The sequence below is a fragment of the Triturus cristatus genome, chromosome 2_2 (genome assembly GCF_964204655.1).
Source record: "Triturus cristatus chromosome 2_2, aTriCri1.1, whole genome shotgun sequence".
Classification (NCBI taxonomy): domain Eukaryota; kingdom Metazoa; phylum Chordata; class Amphibia; order Caudata; family Salamandridae; genus Triturus; species Triturus cristatus.
The window spans coordinates 427,429,407-427,449,436 of NC_140582.1; the positions used below are offsets into that span (position 1 = coordinate 427,429,407).

Consider the following 20,030-nt stretch of genomic DNA (forward strand, 5'->3'; position numbering starts at 1 on the left):
GCGGCCCGTTGTAACGACCATCCTCACCGGGACCTGCTGGCGCTGCCGCGGACCGTACATCGACCATCCTCACCGGGACCTGCTGGCGCTGCCGCGGACCGTACATCAACCATCTTCACTGGAACCTGCTGGCGCTGCCGCGGACCGTGTATCGACCATCTCTACCGGGACCTGCTGGCGCTGCCGCGGCCCGTACCAGCTACACCACCAAGCTCGAGGATTGTGAGCTAACCATCATCTCATCCGAACTACCTGACTGGTAAACAGACTGTCCCGCTACCCCTTCCCTATCCTAAGAGACCTAAATCGAGGGGACCCCTGAGTCCAGACCTCCTTGTACTATTTCATCGTACCTTAAGAAGTGCATATAAAGAACGCTAAATCTTATCCTTGTGTGGTGTCTGTCTGTGGGGGGGAAGTTACTTGTCTGTACGATCGCTGGAGACGGCTCTCCCCGGAGACCTCTCCCCCCTGACCTCGGCCGACCCTCCCGGTCCGTCTAACACCACTTAAACAAATGCAGCTCTGGTGCTGCATTTTATTGTATCTGGTTTCAACCTACTAATAATGCCTCATGTATATGCTAGAAGGTAAATTACATGCCAGCATGACATGGCTTCAGGATAAAAGACATGGCACCTCAAGGAAACACATATGTGATACTAGGCTATCATATTTGGAAATGACATCTTTGTAGCATCCATCTCTACAGCAAATTACATAACTGCACTTTCCAACATGCATTGCTGCGTGACTTCACATGCATTCAACAGCAGCCATATGTGGAGGATGTGAAATCGCCTGTTCCCACCAGGTATTTCTTGCTGTCTACCATAGTTCAGTCTCCTCCTGAGAATTTCACACCATCCTGGAATCCCCAGATAAGGGTGTCAACTTTTTGGCCTGATATGGACAGGAAGGCACTGGGTCAGAATCCGCTTTCCACTGCAATCTATGCAAATGTGTGCAAGGTAAAAGACGCTCATGTGGCTAGCCTAGCATACCTACTTACCCATTCTCACAATCAGACCAAGGCCACACTCAAAACACATCCTCACACACATAGGCCCAAAGTCAAACATAGCCCACTAATCACACACATCTTCAAACTATTGCAACTCATGCTCACTAATATGCACTTTGTAGCACTCCATGTCTGAGACATCTCTGACTTCATCAAATATCACAACCTTAATGTACTCTTCATTACAGAAACATAGATTGTCACCACATCCTCGCACACCCTAGCTGCTATTGTTCCCACAGGATTGTTCCCACAGGATACAGATTCCAGCATGTGGAACTCACTCATAAGAGGGGAGGATGCCTCATCATAATAAACAAGTCCTACTGGCCCTGCACCATAGACAAGCGAGTGAAACATAACACTATAAAGCTGCTCTCATGTTACTCAACGCTCTCCTCCACTGTCTGTCATCTTCCACCTCATCCACAGGCTTCCCAAACAGAACAAACACTTGGATGAATTCTCAGACCTTCTCAGCACCATAAAAACTATGGACCCCTTCTCAATCCTCACCCCCATCAACACTCTCAGTTTGGTTTAGCAGATCACTCAGCCAAAATCATCTGCTTCACCTTCTCAACATCACCATCACCAACCATCCAACGCAAACATCCGATATGCCTGGGCTGGACCGACCACCTTGCCAGCCCATCACCCGGCTCAGCATCAACTCAACACACAGAGGTCAACCCAACATAGAGCAACAAAAATTCAGATCATTCAAAGGATTCTCCATCAGCAACCTAAAGCTCAAACTCAAAAACAGATTCTCCCAAACTGCAACTTCAGACTTGTAGCTCAATATATGATACTTTTGCAGCTGTATAGCTGCAAAGACCTGCTCCTTCACCTTCCAGACTACACACTGATCCCCAACGACCTTAGCATCACCTTATACACAGCATCAAGACCGTTGGAGATGGCCCTTTTTGCAGGGTTATTCCCAAACTTTTTGCATCTTCCTCCTATTTTTTCCTGACCTGCTGTTGTTGGTTTTAGGACTCTGTGCACTTTACCACTGCTATTCAGTGCTAAAGTGCATTTGCTCTCTGTGAAATTTGTGTTATCGATTGGTGTTTCCATGATTGGCATATTTGATTTACTAGTCAGTCCCTAGTACAGTGCACTGTGTGTGCCCAGGGCCTGTAAATCAAATGCTACTAGTGGGCCTTGAAAAGTGAGGAGCCCTGAAAAGGTAACTCAGACCTGCCACTGCAGAGTCTACGCGCAGTTTGTAACTGCCATGGCGATTTGGCAAGTGAACCCACTTACCAGGCCCTAACCTTGGTAGAGCTTGCTCCCTGTTCAAGAAGTCTCAGGAGAAGTAAATACTTCAAGTTCTTCTGCCGTCACCACTGAAGACTGTGTGTTTTGTGCTGCAACAGAAGAAAAAGCAACCTGACGCCGTCTACGACGCCGCTGCTGACTTCGTGTCCTGAAGGCACCGCAGGTGGCACCACCGCAACACTGCACCGCAACCCTGGTCTCAACGACAACGCATGCTGACGCCACCACCAAGCCACTGCTTGCTCCGCAACCTGTGGGCACCGCACTCCGCACCGCCTTGCTTCACATCGTCGCCTTGGTATCCCCGACGACGCCGCTCCACGCTGACATCGACGCCGCTGCTTGCACTGTGGTTCGAGCGCACCGCTCATAAGTTACACAACGCACTGTCCTCATCCCGCACCGCAGCCGTGGTCTACCGACGCCCGCACCATTGACTCCAGTTTGTCAGCCGATGACAGCACTCCAGCTATGACGACGCTGCTGCTTGCACTATGACCTGCCAGCACCGCGACAAGTACTGCATCACTTCGCAGCCCTGGTTGCACCGACGCGGCTGGACGACCGTCACCGAGCCGCTGCCTGCACCGTGACCTTAGAGCACCGCATGCCGCACTTCGTGCTGCAGCACCCGACGCCGACACTCCTGACTTCAACCACGAGGAATTTGATCTGCAACGTGTGTGACTTCAAGGGCCCGATGACTCCTGCACCAACCTCCGGAACCAACGCCTGCGGACACCATGCTTTCGGAGCTCAACGAGAGGTCACCGATGTCCTGCATTTCTAAAGGAACTATTTTGCGGGCCATCCTGACACCGTAGCTGGCCTGCGACGCGCAGTCAGCCGGAACTCTTTGGAATTTGTTGTTCACGATGCCCTGATAGCCCCAGGCGGAGCTATTGACTTCAAGGAACTTTATTTCAAGTTTATTTGGATAACTGAAGATTTCTAAGTACTGTATTGTGGATTTTTATCGTTTTCGGTCTGGTCTTAAGTATATAAAAATATTGGATATTTTTCTAAACTGGTGTGGTGTCCTTTTGTAGTGCTTACACTGTGTTGGTTATGTGCAAATGCTTTACACACTGCTTCTAATATAAGCCTGACTGCTCGTGCCAAGTTACCAAGGTGGTGAGCAGGGGTTATATTAGGAGTGTAACTCCCTTATCCTGACTAGAAGGAAGGGTCCCTTCTTGGACAAAGGTGCAAACCCTTGCCAAAAGGGAATGGGAACAGGATGTGTGCAAAGGCAATTTCCTGTGTTAAATATGTTGTGCACACAACCAAATAGTTCTAACAATGGACTTTTGGACACCTCCTGCATGCCAGTGGCAATGTACAGAGTGTTCTTCCTTTGGCCAGGTAGCAAATTATGTCAAAAAAAGTTTACTGAAATGTAATGAATCTTTACATATAGTAGAAAGTAAAGTTTGATACACAAAAAGATAGAAATGTCATCAAACCATCACTTGAAAGATTAACAAAACCAAAATCTCTCAGCAAATAGCCATGTATGGTGAGCTACACAATCATGACTCCACCAGTGCACGGTTCATTACCTCACATACATTGTCACAGATGGCATCACAGATTATGATATCAATAACAACACTGGTGAAATCACAGTTAGCATTGCTTTTATCAGTGAAGTTACTCAAGAGCACTGTACCTGGCAGTCTTCTGTTTTACACAGTTTACTCTACCCTGCCTCTCTGAGTGTAGGGACTGGTCATATGCCAAGTTAAGCACTGAAGTGAGGTCAAAGGTAGTTTCAGCATAACTGAAATATAAGTTTGCTACGGGAATTGTTAAATAAGATGACGAAATAATGTGTGCAATAAAACATGCACACTCACCTAAAAAAAGTCAGTGGAAGAGACTCAATGTTTATGATTAAAAACGTACAGCAGTTACATTTATGATTAGCTAACAACTATAAATTGCAGCCACTGCATTGGTCATGTTTTATATATTTCACTGAGTTTTTAGCGGAGTGACAACGTTGGAGGTCCTGATGAATGCCGCAAATTTATAATCAATTGGCAGAAACATGTCGACCATTGACTAATAGGACATTTTGTCAGTGCTGTATCACTTGCTTTTAATCTTAGCCCATGGGGACAATCATTAAACTTTTTATGCCACCCAGGAGCTATTTTTAATGCACTTTTTTGTTTTGTATTGTGCACTCTGCCCTTCACTCCCATTGCCTAAATTGGTAACCTTGTAAAACACCTCACGCTCCTCTCTTTCTTTTTTGAGAGTTGTAGCCCACACTGTTTACCTTGCGGTTGCAGTGTGCAAGAGGGGACCCAATGATGAAGCATGTCACCTTTGGGTGAGTGAGGGTTCTCGTCTTTATAAATAAAGACTTTTCTCTTTCTACTGCTTTCTGCTGAAAGACACAGTAGTGGCCAATTTTTGGTTACTAGCATCCCATTACTTTTTGCAATAAACCATGCACACTCACCTAAAAAAGGTCAGTGGAAGAGACTCAATGTTTATGATTAAAAACGTAAAGCAGTTACATTTATGATGAGCTAACAATTATAAGTTGCAGCCACTGTATTGGTCATGAGTTCTCAAAGAAATCAAAGACGACATCACCATTGACATTATTGATAACGTCATTTTTGCTTAAATATTCACAAATTAGGTGCTATTTTTCTCCATTTCTCTGTGGCACAAAATAGCACACACTGAGGCATATGTATAATGAAATGCTGGAGTGCAGAGCTGCGCCAAATTTTGCAGCGCCACGCTCCGTTATTTCCAAACGCAGGGATGCACCGTAGTTACAACAATACAGTGCACTCCTGTATTTTCCCTAGCGCTGGCACTAAAATTAGCTGCCTGGTGCCAACGCGGATCCCTTTGCAACATAGTGCAAGGGTGCCTACGTTGCAGGGAATGATTGTTTATGTGCAGGAAAGTGTCACTAATATTCACCAGGGGCGTAACTTACTCAGTTGGATTCAGGGGGTGTAAGCCTGAGGTGTTCCAACAAGCACTGCAGAGTGTCCAACAAAAAACAATGTCATGGACATGCTCTTGTATCGCCCTTAATTCTGGACATCCCTCAAAAAAGGGGTATGACAACAAAACAGCTCAAGAAGCTGATTCTTTATCATATCTGATGTATTGAGATTCAGCACATTCAAAATGTCATTTTCAGCGGTGTATCAAAAGCAGAAATCAATGTATTAATTGATGTTAAAACTTCTGTGCCTCCATGACTTGTAGTATCACAAACGAGGAAAACTCAAGGATCAGTAGGGACCAAGGGTAATGCGTAGCTAAAGTAACAGTGGTCCCTAACCATTAAATATGAACACAATACTAGTGAAATAATAATAGATGAACATGTCTGTCTTCACGCAGAAATGATGCACTCCTTCTGACATACGGTTTGAAACTGTTACCCCACATTGAAGTATAGCTGGACCCTAAACGGACGGTTTAGAGTCTCTAATTCTCTGGATTCAATAATTGATCGGAACTGAGGGCCAAGTTATCACGACTTCCACTTGGAAGATGGTCTGTTATTTGACCAACTCAGCCCCATTGTTCTTCCCTTAATTCACTTGACGCCAGGTGTTTAAATTCATTACTGTGCTATTTGGTTTTGTCTCAGCCAAATTATTAGCTGTCCTGATGATGATCCCATATTGAAAATGGATCAAAACGCCGTCAACACACACTCTTTAACACGGGAGCGGGACTTTAATAGCCAGTATAGATCAGCTACGAAGGGCTATAAGGCTATTACAACATTCTGCCACTAGAGGGCAGAATGTTCTAACAAATTAAACAAAGGCCACTCAGAGCCCGAGGGGATTAAAATCCTCCCGGGCTCCGAGAGGCCTTTGTTTAAACAATATTGGAATGTTGCTCTGCAATGGAGTGCTCTACATTCCAATGTTCTGTGTGTTCTATTAAAAAAATAAATACATATTCCTTACAGTCATGGGAACAATTTCTGGTAATTATTATTTTTCCACTAGTATTGTATTCATATTTAATACTTAGGGTCCCCATGACTTGTGCAAGTTGTGTTGATTAGCATGCCTACATTCACAGTGCACTTGACGATCTACTCTGCAGCATTTCATGTATCTTTTCCTTCTCTGTCTGCAGCACCAAGTGGTGCACTATAAACTTTAGTTGTGTTGTTCCTGCAAATATGTGAAATAAACCATAATACACTTGGGTGGGGTCCGCCCCACCACCTCACCGCCAAAGCTGTGGTCGGGCCACCCACCAGATTAGGAGTTTCCTCCTGTCTGGCGGGCTTTTTTATGGTATTTCCACGGTGGTGCCTCTAAAAACAGGCAACGCAATGGGAACACCAAAAACAGTTCCTGCAAGACATGAATTGAAAGGTCTATACTGTGCAGGAGCTGGTGTGCATGAACACAGGGGGGCATATGTTGTGCCCCCCTATGTGCATCTACAAAGCGTAGAGGCACCAGGAGGCCCTGTAGGGCCCCCTTTGTTTCTTTACTGCCAGGGTTCTCATTGAGGATGAACCACCATGAACACCCTGGAGGAGAGGAATGTTTTAATATGCTTGGTGGGACTGCGACGATCCCGTCAAGCCTATTGATGCTTCTACACCTCCGCAACACCGCCAGGGAATGGCAGTCCGACAAACCAACTCCTAATAGGGCGGTTGGGACACCGCCACCGCCGTGCCGCCACGAGTCTGGAGTTCCGTGGACCACCAGACTCATAATCGGGACCTTAGTAGCGCTGCAAACCAAGTCAAGCATTATTTTCTTCCTTTTCAGTGCTCCAAGGATTATTATTCGCTATACTGACAAGTTTGACTCAAGTGAAAGCTGACAGATACTGTCAAACCCCACAGGGCCTCTCAGAACCCGACGTTTAGCATTTATTTGGGGTTGGGACACCCCATAAATTCCCGATGAAGCTACACCCCTGGATATTCCCTTTTGATTCTCATTTTGCTGCTCAGAATGAAGGTTAGCCTCTGGTATCAGAGTTGTTAGCACTTGTTACCACAAATATTCTGACCTTTTGAGCAGTTTTTTTTCCATCATACTTTACCAGGATGTTTAAGGTGAAATGTGAGGAAAAAAAATCAGATGTGAGGCAAATTCTGCAAATCTCAGAATCATGATTCAAGTGTAAATTCCAGTTCGTGCCCGATTTGTGAATTACATGGTGGGTGCATGGAATGAGGCCATTAGCATGACCCCACTGTTATTTCCAAGTTCGTAAACTTCGTGAAAACACCTGAACAAGTCAAACCCTGCAATTTAGCAAACCCCTAATTCTTTTTCTCTGTACCAAAAGGCTCCACCAATCTTTTAATGTGGACTGTACCAAGAACAACGAAATGTCTGTGCACGTAACAAAGGGATACTAAATGCAAATTGTGGGGAGAAATTACTGAACATTTCAAACATTTGAAACAAAATGACATTTGCAAATTTTTAGAAACTTTTCTCCTGATCAGATGCTAAAATTTAAACAGTTTTCAATGTAAAAATGTAAGCACGCGTTTAGGTGGAAGTAAATAATCCTTACCTGTGGGAGAGGGCTCGCAGGTTTGGTTAGGATTCCTCCTACATAAACAACGTGTGGTAAGGTAGGTCTTGGGAACTCCAGTGCAACATCAGTACACAACATCCACAGACTGGATCCAGACACTAGCTGGTACATTGATCGGTCTGGCAGCACATTGTATTTCTGCATTATCCGTTCATATTTTGGAAGAACCAAAAAATTGACTCCAAATCTGGAAAGTAGATAAACCACTGTGTTTGTCATCCTATCGAGCAGACCCATATGGTCTGTGAGAAGAGAGTTAAACTCTGGAACGTATGCCAAAGGAGCCGGGGCTCCTACTTCTGCCGGGTACCAAAGCCCAGTTGAAAAAACAGCATACTTCAGCCCCAGGAGATGAGCTATAACAAACCCACACATCTCATTTGGATCCACCAGTAGGAGGTCAAATTTCTCCTGTTTTAAGCGCTCCATTAGTGCCTTGTTGCCAACCATCATGTCACAGTTTCTTGAATAATGGTCTAGAATATCAAAAAGCTCCAGTGCTGTTAGTCTCCCAGAGAAAATATTCCTCATTTTGGACTGCAGGAAGTCATCTGATGTGCTGCTGTTGAAGATCCCTGGATAGCGTTGCAGTTCATAGTGATCTGAATGAGGGACCTCCCTGCCCTCAGAAACAAGGAACACCGTTTGATGGCCTTGTTCTCGTAAAGCCGAAGCCAGGGTCTTGAAAATGTACAGATGGCTTTCAAACATAATTGGCGGCACAATCACAATTTTGGCAGCCCTTGTTATTCCAACAGCACACCAAAGGACTAAGAAAACTGTAGCGTAAGGAGGCTTCATGGCTGAAATAGCAGAAACACAAAATTACTTTAAAATTATTATACCAGTTGTTTGTGTTATAGTCAAAACAGTGAGGACTACCAAGGTAAGGCGCAATGTTTTCACTAAAAGTTGCTCTTATTTTTTGGTATTCTAGCTACTGAACCTAAGATGAGTGGTTTGTTCTATTTCCACCAATACAAAGATACTTGGCAGAAGCAGTGGGAGAAAAATATATTTCAGAAGTTATTCAAGCCAGAGAATCCAGTTTTCCAATGTTGTAACTGCAGATAGTACTTTATTTCAGCCTAGAGACGTAATGTAGAGTTTGAGGCTGGTGCTTCTTTGAGCACAAAAGTCTCACTCAACAAATCTTGATCCCCTACAACATGAACCCTGTGTTGCCACTTTGTGCTGAGCCCCCACCACCCCAGACTCCATCCTCATCACACACTTCCGTCTGGATGGATATGGGTCCTGGAAATGTTACTCTAAAGTGGAGATACATTTCCACAATCCACAATGAAAATGTCCTTGTGGGTGTCAGGGACATATACACAGTTTTCTCTCCAAGACTGCCTTGGTAACAATGACAGTCTTGCATCGGATGAGCCACCATAAAATGGCCAGCCAGTTTGATACTATTTGCATCATCACAGCCAGCAAATTAATGTTTCACAAAGCTTGTATGGAGGCATCTCTGTTATTGATATCACTACCTTCCCTTGTTCTCTTAATGAGACAGAAGATTAAACAACAGTCTAAAGGGAAATCAGCCTTTTTGACTAGTTATCACGTTACCACCCTAGTCTAAATTGTGTTAAAAGAAGCTTATGTTGCCAGCATAGATGTCAGGCTAAGGCTAACTGGGGCACTTGCCACTTCAGAAAAGATTTAGGAACTAATTTATAAAAGCATTTGTCAGTGTGTGCAGTAGCACTCCCACAGTGCTACTTCACACACTCATGAATGCAAGTCACAAAGATATGGGCATAGATCCACACCTAGGCCAGTTCTATCTTTCATGTGCAGAGTTGCCTGCCGTTAGGGCGTACTACTCCATGCCTATAGACTACATTTAGTCGCAAATGTGAGAGCGGCATTTGGAGTGGCTACAAAATGGGCAAAGCTTACTACAAAGTGGGAGGAGGAAAGTAAAAACTAAGAAGCAAGGGGAGAGACAAGTGTAGCGTCGTTTGAGCATGTAATGATTGAACCTTTGTGGATCCTGATGGACTCCATAGAACTATGACGTAGGCGTTAGAGCACAGTGATTTGAATGCAGGTTTAGAATGTTGAGTCCGCGTTTACACGCAAAAGAATGAAGGTGTGCTATAATAGGCCCAATGTGTGGCATTGTCATTGGCAAATAGCCGGGCTGGGGAGGACACTACAACAGGCACATACAAAAACACATACAAAATGGTAAGTTAGTTGCAGTTCACCAAAGATTGCCCACATCTACTCCAGTAGTTATACAGCTCAGACAGGCTCATCTACTCTAGCCCAGCCTACGGGTAGCACATTCCAAACATACCCACTCAGAGCAACTGCAGTGAAATGATACAGAAATAAGGGGATAACACTATTAGCACATAAGACACTACCTACAAAAAATGTATTAAAAAGAATAGGCCATGTAACTTTGCACATTACATATACAACACATTGTACTAATATACTAAAATAAAATTAATGTAAATAAATGATCATTCACTGTATTTATGGTGGCCACTAATACAAATAATGTTATAAAGATGTAAACCTAAAAGATGCACATACATAGAAAATGACACAGAGGCACGTTTTTTATAAATTGTAAAAAAAGACCTCTGGCTTATCTCACATCCAACGCGACACTACACACACTCAAGGACGTAGGCTCTATTTAAATGTTCCCAGTGATACTGTTTGTCTGGTACACATTAATATACAATAATTTTCTCAGGTGATGCTTGTTTCCGTATTCTTTTCACTTCGTTTTTTAAATATCAAAGACGGAGTTTGTTATCTATGTTACGGATAACTCCATCTGGTAATTTTACACCTAAAATACACCCTTGAAGGGAGTAGCCATTGCATTTTTATTTGTGTGTATTCTCACCCCTTCGTGTAAAGGAGTGGGACATGTCCTTCTACTACTAAGTGTACATCACTGCTCGGTGTTAGTGAATTGTATTTATTCGAAGAGTTGAGCCTAGATGCCGGCATAAATATCCCACCTGTAAATTCATCTCTGGTTCTAACCACACATGGGCTCCGATTGCAGACCGCCTTTCAATTGGAAGAGGAGGCTCGTGCTCAAAAAAAGTTCAGAGTCGAGTTCGCACGGATTGCATTAGAGCAGGGGATGATGAATGAAGCACAGAAACGGGGCTGACAGCAGTGCGCTCACATTATTAAAAGGGGCATGGGACATCGGATCATTGAGTGTCACTGTCTTGGGTTGTGGTGAGGTCGCTCACACGCAGTCTATCATGAGTAGAGAGCACTCTCGCAGTGGTTCAGAAAGGAGACGACTGCAGAGGAGTCAAGCCTATCGATTTGAATGGCACAAAATGATGGGCTGGTATTAGGGACACGGCTATCAATTGTGCAGTAGGTGCAGTGGCACCGGGGCACAATGCTGTAAGGAGCCCTCTCAACTGCAAATATTGATGTTTTTCAACCCAACCGGGAAATCTGAGGGTCCATTGTCCTCATTTGCATTAGGTCTCAGGGCACCCTTGCTACACCAACGGCCGACATGAAGAACCTTTCCAGCACAGGTGCAGGCTTAGAAGCAGCAACTACAATAAAAGCTCAAATCAATGCTGGATTTTTTTAATATACTTCCCTATGTACAGAGGTAGGCAAAGTGACTATGGCAGAAGCTCTCCAATGGACACGTGGGCTGCTCCTAACTCATGTATGTACATAGTTGAAGCCAAAAAAATAATGTTAACCCAGTTTTCTAAATATGGTAAAAAAATAAAAACGTGCACCGACTGCTCTGAAGATACAAGAGTGGAATATTAAAGTATCTCATTCTGAGTAACAGTAAATCTTGCAATGAGACGGTGTGCTGTTTCTGCACGGCTGCTTACAGTGGTGAATGGACTGAGAGTGCTTCATCCTATGTCTCCCTTCAAGCCTAGAGTATTCCAGGAGACTAAGGATTTTCCAACCATCCGATAGAAACAGTCAAGCTCTGCTTGGAGTGATATGAACTTTTTGAGGCAATGCACAACTAATTATATACGTCTTTTGGCTTCATGCATCAGACTGCTGTTTAAGGCCGTGCAATGGCATGGCTTTTTCCCAACTATTCGTTCTTTAATCTCTACTCTTTATGATTCTCTGATGGCCTCGGTATTGGTTAATGGTAAATCATCAAGATGCTTTTCTCTTCATGGAGGTTCACATTCTTGCCCTAGAACCATTTCTTACTAAAATCATACTCAATACTTCAATTTCTGGTTTTCAATACAATGCACATCACTTAAAGGCTGCAGTTTATGCTAATGATATTCTCCTTTTTATCTTCAATCCCGAAACCTCATTACCAGCTCTCTCTCAAGATATTCTTAGTTTTTCCAGGTTTTAGGTTACAAAATTAACTTTGACAAGACTGAAAGCCTTCCTTTAAATACATTCTGTACTAAACATTCATTCTCCTCCTCTGGTTTCACTTTGACTCCTACTCAAATTAAATATCTAGAAAAATGGCTCTCTAGTTCTATTACTGCGTCTGTGTCCCTCAATCTTAATGACCTTCTCAGAATTGAAACCTTATTTACTTCTTGGTCACCTCTTTTTCTTTCTTGGTGGGGTCGACTTGTTTCAATTAAGTTGATGATTTCCCCCATAATTATCTATACCTTATCCATGATTCCCATTCGTATACCCCACTTCTATTTCAAGGAAATTGATTCTCTATTATTAATATTGTTATGGAACAAGAAAAAATCCTGCATCTCCTTATCCCATAACAAAACTTTAAAAACTGTAGGGGATGTTATTTTTTCTAACTTTGTACGATATTAGAAGGCTTTTGGTCTTGGACAGGCCGCCTTTTGGTTATTAAAAGCACAGCCCTCTTCTTCACCTCTTTGGTTAACGTTAGAAAAGTCTTTCATTTTTCCTTTCTCTTTTCACGAATTTCTCTCTCATTCTTCCAATCCTGCATATCTTTCCACTCCAGTGTTTAATAGACTATGTGGGTCAGGAAAAACCAGTCCCTGGGATGTGTGCACTTTTCTTTGAAACGCTACGTTTCTTAACGTGGTTCCAGTCTTGTAAAACAACACAGTTCAAGGTTTTTGGAAGTTCAATAATTTCATTTGATAATTTATTCATCCATTCATTCATGAAAAATTTACTTCAACTTCCGTTGTAATATATATACACCATCTCGCTTTTTCTGATACCCAATGCATTTCGAGTCGAGCAATGACCCTTCCTCAGGGGTCTATGGGAGGGATACAGAATACCAAGTCAGGCTTAAATCGATAGTACCACTGTTTCACTCAATCAAAAAACATAACACAATTGTATACAGTAATACTTCCAAAAGATAAACGTAAAAACAAATCTGTAGCTTGACATGAATGTTTAAAATCAGTCAGATACGAGTGAGGCCCTTTCGTTCAAGTTGCATAAAGTGACCTATGTAACCTGAGTTATCGTAACATATTCGTAATCATTTGTACTAACGTTGACTATTCTGCTGCTGCAAAACTAGAGTTTCTACAAATAATAGCGGTGGAACCACGTTAAGAAACATAGCGTTTCAAAGAAAAGTGCTACTCTTACTCAAACACTATATTTCATCTACAGTAGAGTTCACTTTACCCCACTTTCTATCTCCAATTTCTCCCTCAATCCAAATGCCTCATGTTGGTCTTGTCCTAGTTTGCATAGTGATCTTAAATACACATTGTTTTCCTGCCCTCTTACTCTATATTTTTGGCATGAGGTCATATTTTCCATACCTCAATTCCGTTTAATATTATCATAATTTTTCTAGGGTGCTTAGATGATTGCTGTCATTTCTCACAGATGAGCAAAAGATGCTGTATCTTTTGCTCGCTATTGCATACCACAAATTACTGCCAATTGGAAAAATGCATCACAAATTTCAACTAAAGCATGGTGGTATGCTGTTTGCTATCATCAGCGACTAGATAGAGCATATGCAATCTCCACCCTTGGAACCCACAATAGAGGGCTTATTTGGCAATCTCTCACTACATATTTAAACACCATTAGTGTTTTATCTGCCATTGATTCTACTTCTGATACTGCTACTTTTAAACCTTACATTTTTTAACCCCCTTTTGCTAATATTCATCAATACAATGTTTTTTTCTCCTTAAGGTATTGGTATTTTATTGTATACAGATTGTCCTCCCGCTGTAATTTTGACTGACCAATTATATAATGATTCTTATCTCCCTTTCATAATTCTCCCCCCCTCCAGTGCCCCCCAAAAAGGAAAGAATAACAAAAATTAGCTTATTCTTTATTTCATTTTTCAGATTGGTTGCTTCTTTTATTATGATTGCATTTATCATCAACTTTGTATGCACGTGTTTTTTGCTCATGCTTGTTTATACATTTGTTCTGGGTTCCAATTCTTTACTTTATTTACTCTGTTGTATGCATTATATTCTTTAATAAAGCTTTTAAAACGTAGAAAGGAATGTTTTCACCAATGGATTCTGAGTGACATTAAGTAGACATCAGAACTGACGAGATGAAAAACATTCCCTTTATTCACTTTTTAAATTGTCCACAATAGAATCGGACACCCGCTGAATACTCACAGTTCAGTCCCTGTTGAAAATAGTCAAATGCTGCATTGAGAACAAAATCTGATTACACCTAAATATATTTTAAAATGGAAAAAGAACACAAAAGTAATGTGAGCAGTATTACAGACCTATGATGTAAGTACATTGTTGTTCATACATCCATCTCTACATCAGACAAACATCTGATAGTGCGTAGGATCCTTTGGGGACACCCTCCTATGTGTTAGCTAGTAATGCATAGTGGAGGTTACACTGTTACTGTCGGTGTAGGGAAACACTGGTTCGTGAATCTAAAGGTTGACCTTGAACGTCCTCACGACTGTCGGTGCTTCCACAATTAGATTTGAAGTGCCCCTCTCAAAGGACTGAGGTGTCCATCTGAAACACAAACATACACTGGCTACCTGTCTTTGTTGTTATTCTGTGCTGTCATGCGCACAGGTGCTAATTCTTCAAGTAAGCATATGAAACAGAAATCACTCTCTTTTTTTGATTAATATAGTTTTACGATCTTAGTTTGCACTGGATGCTAGTCCATGCTTGGTCTGCATTGGACACTAGTCCATTACCTCAGTGTGCACGGGATACTAGTCCATGCCTTGGTTTGCATCGGCCGATAGTCCATGGCCTCAGTTTGCACCTGACACTTGTCCATGGCCTTGATTTGCAGCGGATGCTCTTCCATGCCTTGGTTTGCACCAGAGGCTTGTCCATGACCTTGGTTGGCCTCGGTTTGTACTGGATGCTAGTCCATGCCTTGGTTGCACAGGACCCTAGTCCAGGCCTTGGTTTGCATTAGACACTAGTCTATGGCCTCAGTTTGCACCAGACCGTAGTCCATGCCTTGTTTTGCATTGGATGCACACAGGATGGATCAGGCAACGACTGGGGCAATAGACACCATAGTAATACAGTCCCATACCTTATATTGTCCAGTTCATGTAGAAAAAGGCTGTAGCCTGTACTGGTAGGTTGTGTTACACTTTAGTTAACCTATCACAATGCTGATTTCCCTCATTGAGAAGGAGAGCATTAATGTTTGGCAGGACTGGAAAGCGATGTACATTTGTTAGATACATTTGTAAAATAACATTCCCAGCCCTATACTGAGGAACAGTCAATCAGAAGTAAGTCTTAGCCATACGCAGTGGGGGATTGTCCACAGGGCTTGGCCTGCCGCCAGGCCTGAGGCCAAACCCCCAGCTGGCTGCCAACCCCACACTGCGTCTTTGGTGTGCGTAGTGTAGGGTTGATCTTTGGGTCCCAGGGACCCCATCCAATGGGGTCAAAATATATATATATTGAGGGGAAGGGGGTATTCAGCCCTCCTCGATGACCCTTAATTGGCCCGGGACCCGCTCCCCGCGCAAGTTCTAAAAAAAGAGTCGCAGTGGGGAACGTGGTCTCCTCCCCAAGCTCTAAAAGACCTAGGCTTTCCATTCCCTGGGCCAAATCCAATGAAAAAAAAGAGGAACAGAGCATATACCCCCCTCCCGAGCCTTAAGAGGCCCACAGAGACACTTGTGGGGTCAAATACAATGAAAAATCAGCCCCAGCGAATGGGATCCGGTGGCATAAGTAGGCTCCGTGATGGGGGCTGTGCACCCCTACCTCTTTTTATTACTTGGCCTTTGGGGATGGGGTCCTTTAGAGGCCCCACTTAGCACCGTCACCTTTACTACGAATTTGTCCCCCTGAGGGATGGGGACCCTGGGGCCAACACTGACTCGGTGAGGGTTGCCACACTCCCCTTCTCCCCTTCATTAATATACGTCGACCCAGGGGATTGGGTCCCCAGTAACCCCATTCTATGGGTCATGTTTTTTTTAATAAGGGGAAGGGGACACCTGGCCCCACTTCCTGAGCCAACAAGGGTCCCAGGGAACACATCCCACAGTGCCTTGGTTTTAAAAGTAATGGGAGAGACACACGGCCCCCTCCCTGAGCCCTATGGGCTCTGGGGTCCCCATCCCCCAGGACCAATGCTGCCAAAAATGGGAGCCCTAGTGCCCAGCCAGGGCACCCACAAAACATTATATTGGTGCTCACGGGGAGCCCCACTGCCCCCCAGCCAGCACCATACTAGATGCTGGCAAGAGTTGGCACATTTTCTTTGCTCTCGTCCGATGGGAACAGTTTTTCCAACTGCTTCCACTGAGCGGAGGCAGAAGATTTCATGAATGTATTGCAAGTAAATAAACTAGCCTTCACATCCCGTATTAGCAATACTGAGGTTGAATTTTTCAATATTAAAGTTACGTTGATGGGAGGCAAAAATATTTCCAGTTTATTTTGCAAATACACAGCAGGTAACAGTATCCTGTTTGGGTCTAGTCACCATCCGAATAGTCTCAAGTGAAGCATTCTTTATGGAGAATTTCTTAGGACAAAAAAAATTTGCAATACTGATGAAGGATTTTGAAGAGAATTGTCATCTATGAAAAAATGCTTTAGACAGAGGGGCTATCATCAAAGGGCAGTACGTCAGGTGGAACCAAAAATATCAACAGTAACCAGAGATTAGTGTCTGTTTCCCAAAACAGTTACATGGATGAGACTGAAGATAAAGATATTGTTCGTTTTATTTGCACTTACTGCAAGGTGAGTAAGGAGGTCAATAAGATATTGAGAAAACATTGGTATCTTGTCAAAACGGTTCTGATTTTAGGCCCTGAATTGTCAAGTAATCCTACCATCACTTATCTTAAGGTCAAACCATTAAGGAATGTTTTGATGTCCAGCTATCTACAGTCTAGTTGGTTGCACCTCAGTAAAGGCTTTTTCAAATGCAGTAATTGCAAGGTTTGCAGGTTCAGTACGAATTGTAAAGGTTTTATATTACAAGAAGATCAAAAAGATTCAAAAACAGATCACATGTGCCAGTGATTATTGTGATTATTGTGTTTATGTACCCTCATGTCCCTGCAAACGAATTTATGTTGGTAGTAGCATCTTCTCTGTAGGCAGTAGAAATTTGGAACACGTGACAGCTATAAAAAAATTGTGACAACGCATATCCTGTTGCAAGGCATTGGAACATAATCAAAATTCTGATTTGTTGAAGTATTTTGGTATTGACAGTGTTCAAAAGAAAACACGAGGAGGGGCTTGAGTGAAAATTTTGAGGCAGATGGAATGCAGATACATTGTGGAACTGGATGCAAAATACCAGATGGGTCATAATGTTGATGAAGAGTTATCCGTTTTTCTTTGAATTTTGAATCTTTTAATTTATGTTTTCAAGATTTTGATTCTCTGATATTGTGGTATGTGATTTAGTTATATATTGGGAAGTGTGACATTTACATATTTTTCTTTCAGGCATAGAGGGACGCATAAATTATGCAAAAAAGAAGCAGAGAACTCTGAGTATTGCCAAAGTTTAGGTGGAGGGCAGCTCCTGTGTAGAACACTCTAAAACACCAGCGACACTAAATTTGCTCACTTTAAATGTCTGATTTCTATCAAAGTCTTTAAACATAGGATAAGTGCATGCCATCCAAGCCGTGATAGAAAGGTACAAAGTCTTTTGCAATTTCTACAGCAAAGTCTTTAAGCATAGGATTAACACACTGCTTATGATGGTTTTCTTACAATATTGCTTTTTGACTTGCTACTTCTCTTGGTCATCCCATTTGGGCAGCACCACAGATTTTTTGTTTGTATACATTGTCCTTTTGCACTACATTTTTGTGGTATTACAATTTTCAATGCGGCAAGGGAGGAGCGCAAGTACGTCTTTAGTAAACTCTTTTGCACATTTCTTCTATGTTTATTAAACCACTGCTTTTTTATTTTGGAAGGTTGTTGGGCACTTCATTCTGAGAAAGGCAATTGTGCCAAAGCATGTCACATTTGTGCAATTAAATAAACAACTTTGCAATCATCTTGGAGTGTCAGCATCTTTGTTTTGCGGAGCTGTTTTCATATACATAATATTACACATATATATATATTTTTATATATATATATATACATATCCAACGCAGTCCTGGCAAAAAGCAGATTACCGCTTCCACATAGCAGGAACAGACCTCTTAATGCAGGTAAGATGTTGTCGCTCTTAATCAGGTTTCATTCTTAGATGAATCAATACAGAAGGCATCCGCCTTACGTTCTTGACGCGTTTCGACCGGTGACGTGCGGTCTTGATCACATGATGAACCTACAATAGTTTCCCTTTAAATACCATAGTGAACACTAACATGCACGTACAAACAATGATCACAATGGAAAACAGACTCACTTCCACATAATAGTGGTTCATCCAGATTCATAACCTTTAGAATATAATACTGATAAATACAAATTGACATGAATCTCAATATAACTCATTAAAGCATAAAAACATGTAAAACCTGTACTTCATTGGGTCAGTCACTGCAAATATATAATGGGCAATGCCAACGTTAGTTACATAAAAGCTAGATTGAATAAAATCTCCAGTGATCTTTGCTGAGCGACACAGGTCATAAGCCATGATTACGTTATATGTAAATAATCAAAAAGATATATGAGTAATATTAAAATCTGAGTTTAAAAGTATATGAACGATGTGGCTGCTTATTTCGGAGATCACTGTTCAACCGAATAATAAAGTGCTTAGTGCAATATCAAAAAGTGCTAAATACATCCAATTGCTATGTCGAAAGACAATGCAAATAAAGTGACTAGTGCAAAGTAGTGCAATTAATAAAAGTGCAGTATCAAGTGTAGCCTCAAGCAACTATAGTAGACATAGATGTCATAGTGCACAATGAATATTACAGCGATATTATGATAAAACAAAAATTCACTGACATACACTAAAGTGCCAGTGCTTGATATTAATTCATTGGATGGATCATCACAAAAAAAGTGCGAATACTTATCACTGTTGGAAAGGACCTTGATTGCAACAGGGAGACCGTAATTCTAAAGTGCTTATATGTGGCTCATGGATCTGTGGGGGGTTGTGATGCCTAATTGCGTGATTACATTTCGCTGGCTGTTCCGAATGATGACTAGTTGTTGGGCATAACTAATACATGTTGTTTGAGATATCTGATATACACCACTACAATAATATTTAATCATTATAGAAAATTATGTAGCTCTTCACTCGTATTTAATGCATTAGGCATCTTAGTATCAAGCTCAACTATAAATTCAGATTCCAGTTGCCTTAGTACTTTTTCCCTGTTGCCTCCCCGACTCAATGTAGGAATCGTTCCAATAACAAAATATTTGAGCTCCTTGATGTGTTTTGGTGAACTAGTTTAAAATGCCCAGCCACCGGGTGTATATATATATATATGTGTGTGTGTGTGTGTGTGTGTAGATATATATATATATGTGTGTGTGCGTGTGTGTATATATATATATATGTCCACATACAAAAGGTTGCCCCACTGGAAGAAGCCAACAGGTGAGTACAAATCATCCACCGTTTATTTAAAGGCAGCTGCATTCTGTGAATAACGGAGGGAACAATCTTAAAAGTTCAAACTGCCAGACCGGTTTCGGGAATCCTTTGCCTTCCTCAATGGCGTAATGTGTTAATTTTCTGTGATTTGTAACGG

At 42.2% G+C, this 20,030-nt stretch overlaps 1 protein-coding gene across 6 annotated transcripts in view; it reads right to left on the minus strand.

The window, feature by feature from the left end:
* UGT8 (UDP glycosyltransferase 8) overlaps positions 1–20,030 on the minus strand; it is a 382,545-nt gene that overhangs the window by 223,554 nt on the left and 138,961 nt on the right. For 5 of the 6 annotated variants that reach the window (XM_085641501.1, XM_085641503.1, XM_085641502.1 and 2 more), the window contains one exon: positions 7,871–8,697. In XM_085641501.1, the coding sequence (XP_085497627.1) occupies positions 7,871–8,695 (825 nt within the window). In that variant the 5' untranslated portion in view covers positions 8,696–8,697. Of the gene's footprint in view, positions 1–7,870; positions 8,698–18,503; positions 18,635–20,030 lie in introns of those variants that run through there. The other variant, XM_085641505.1, reaches the window with a different exon arrangement.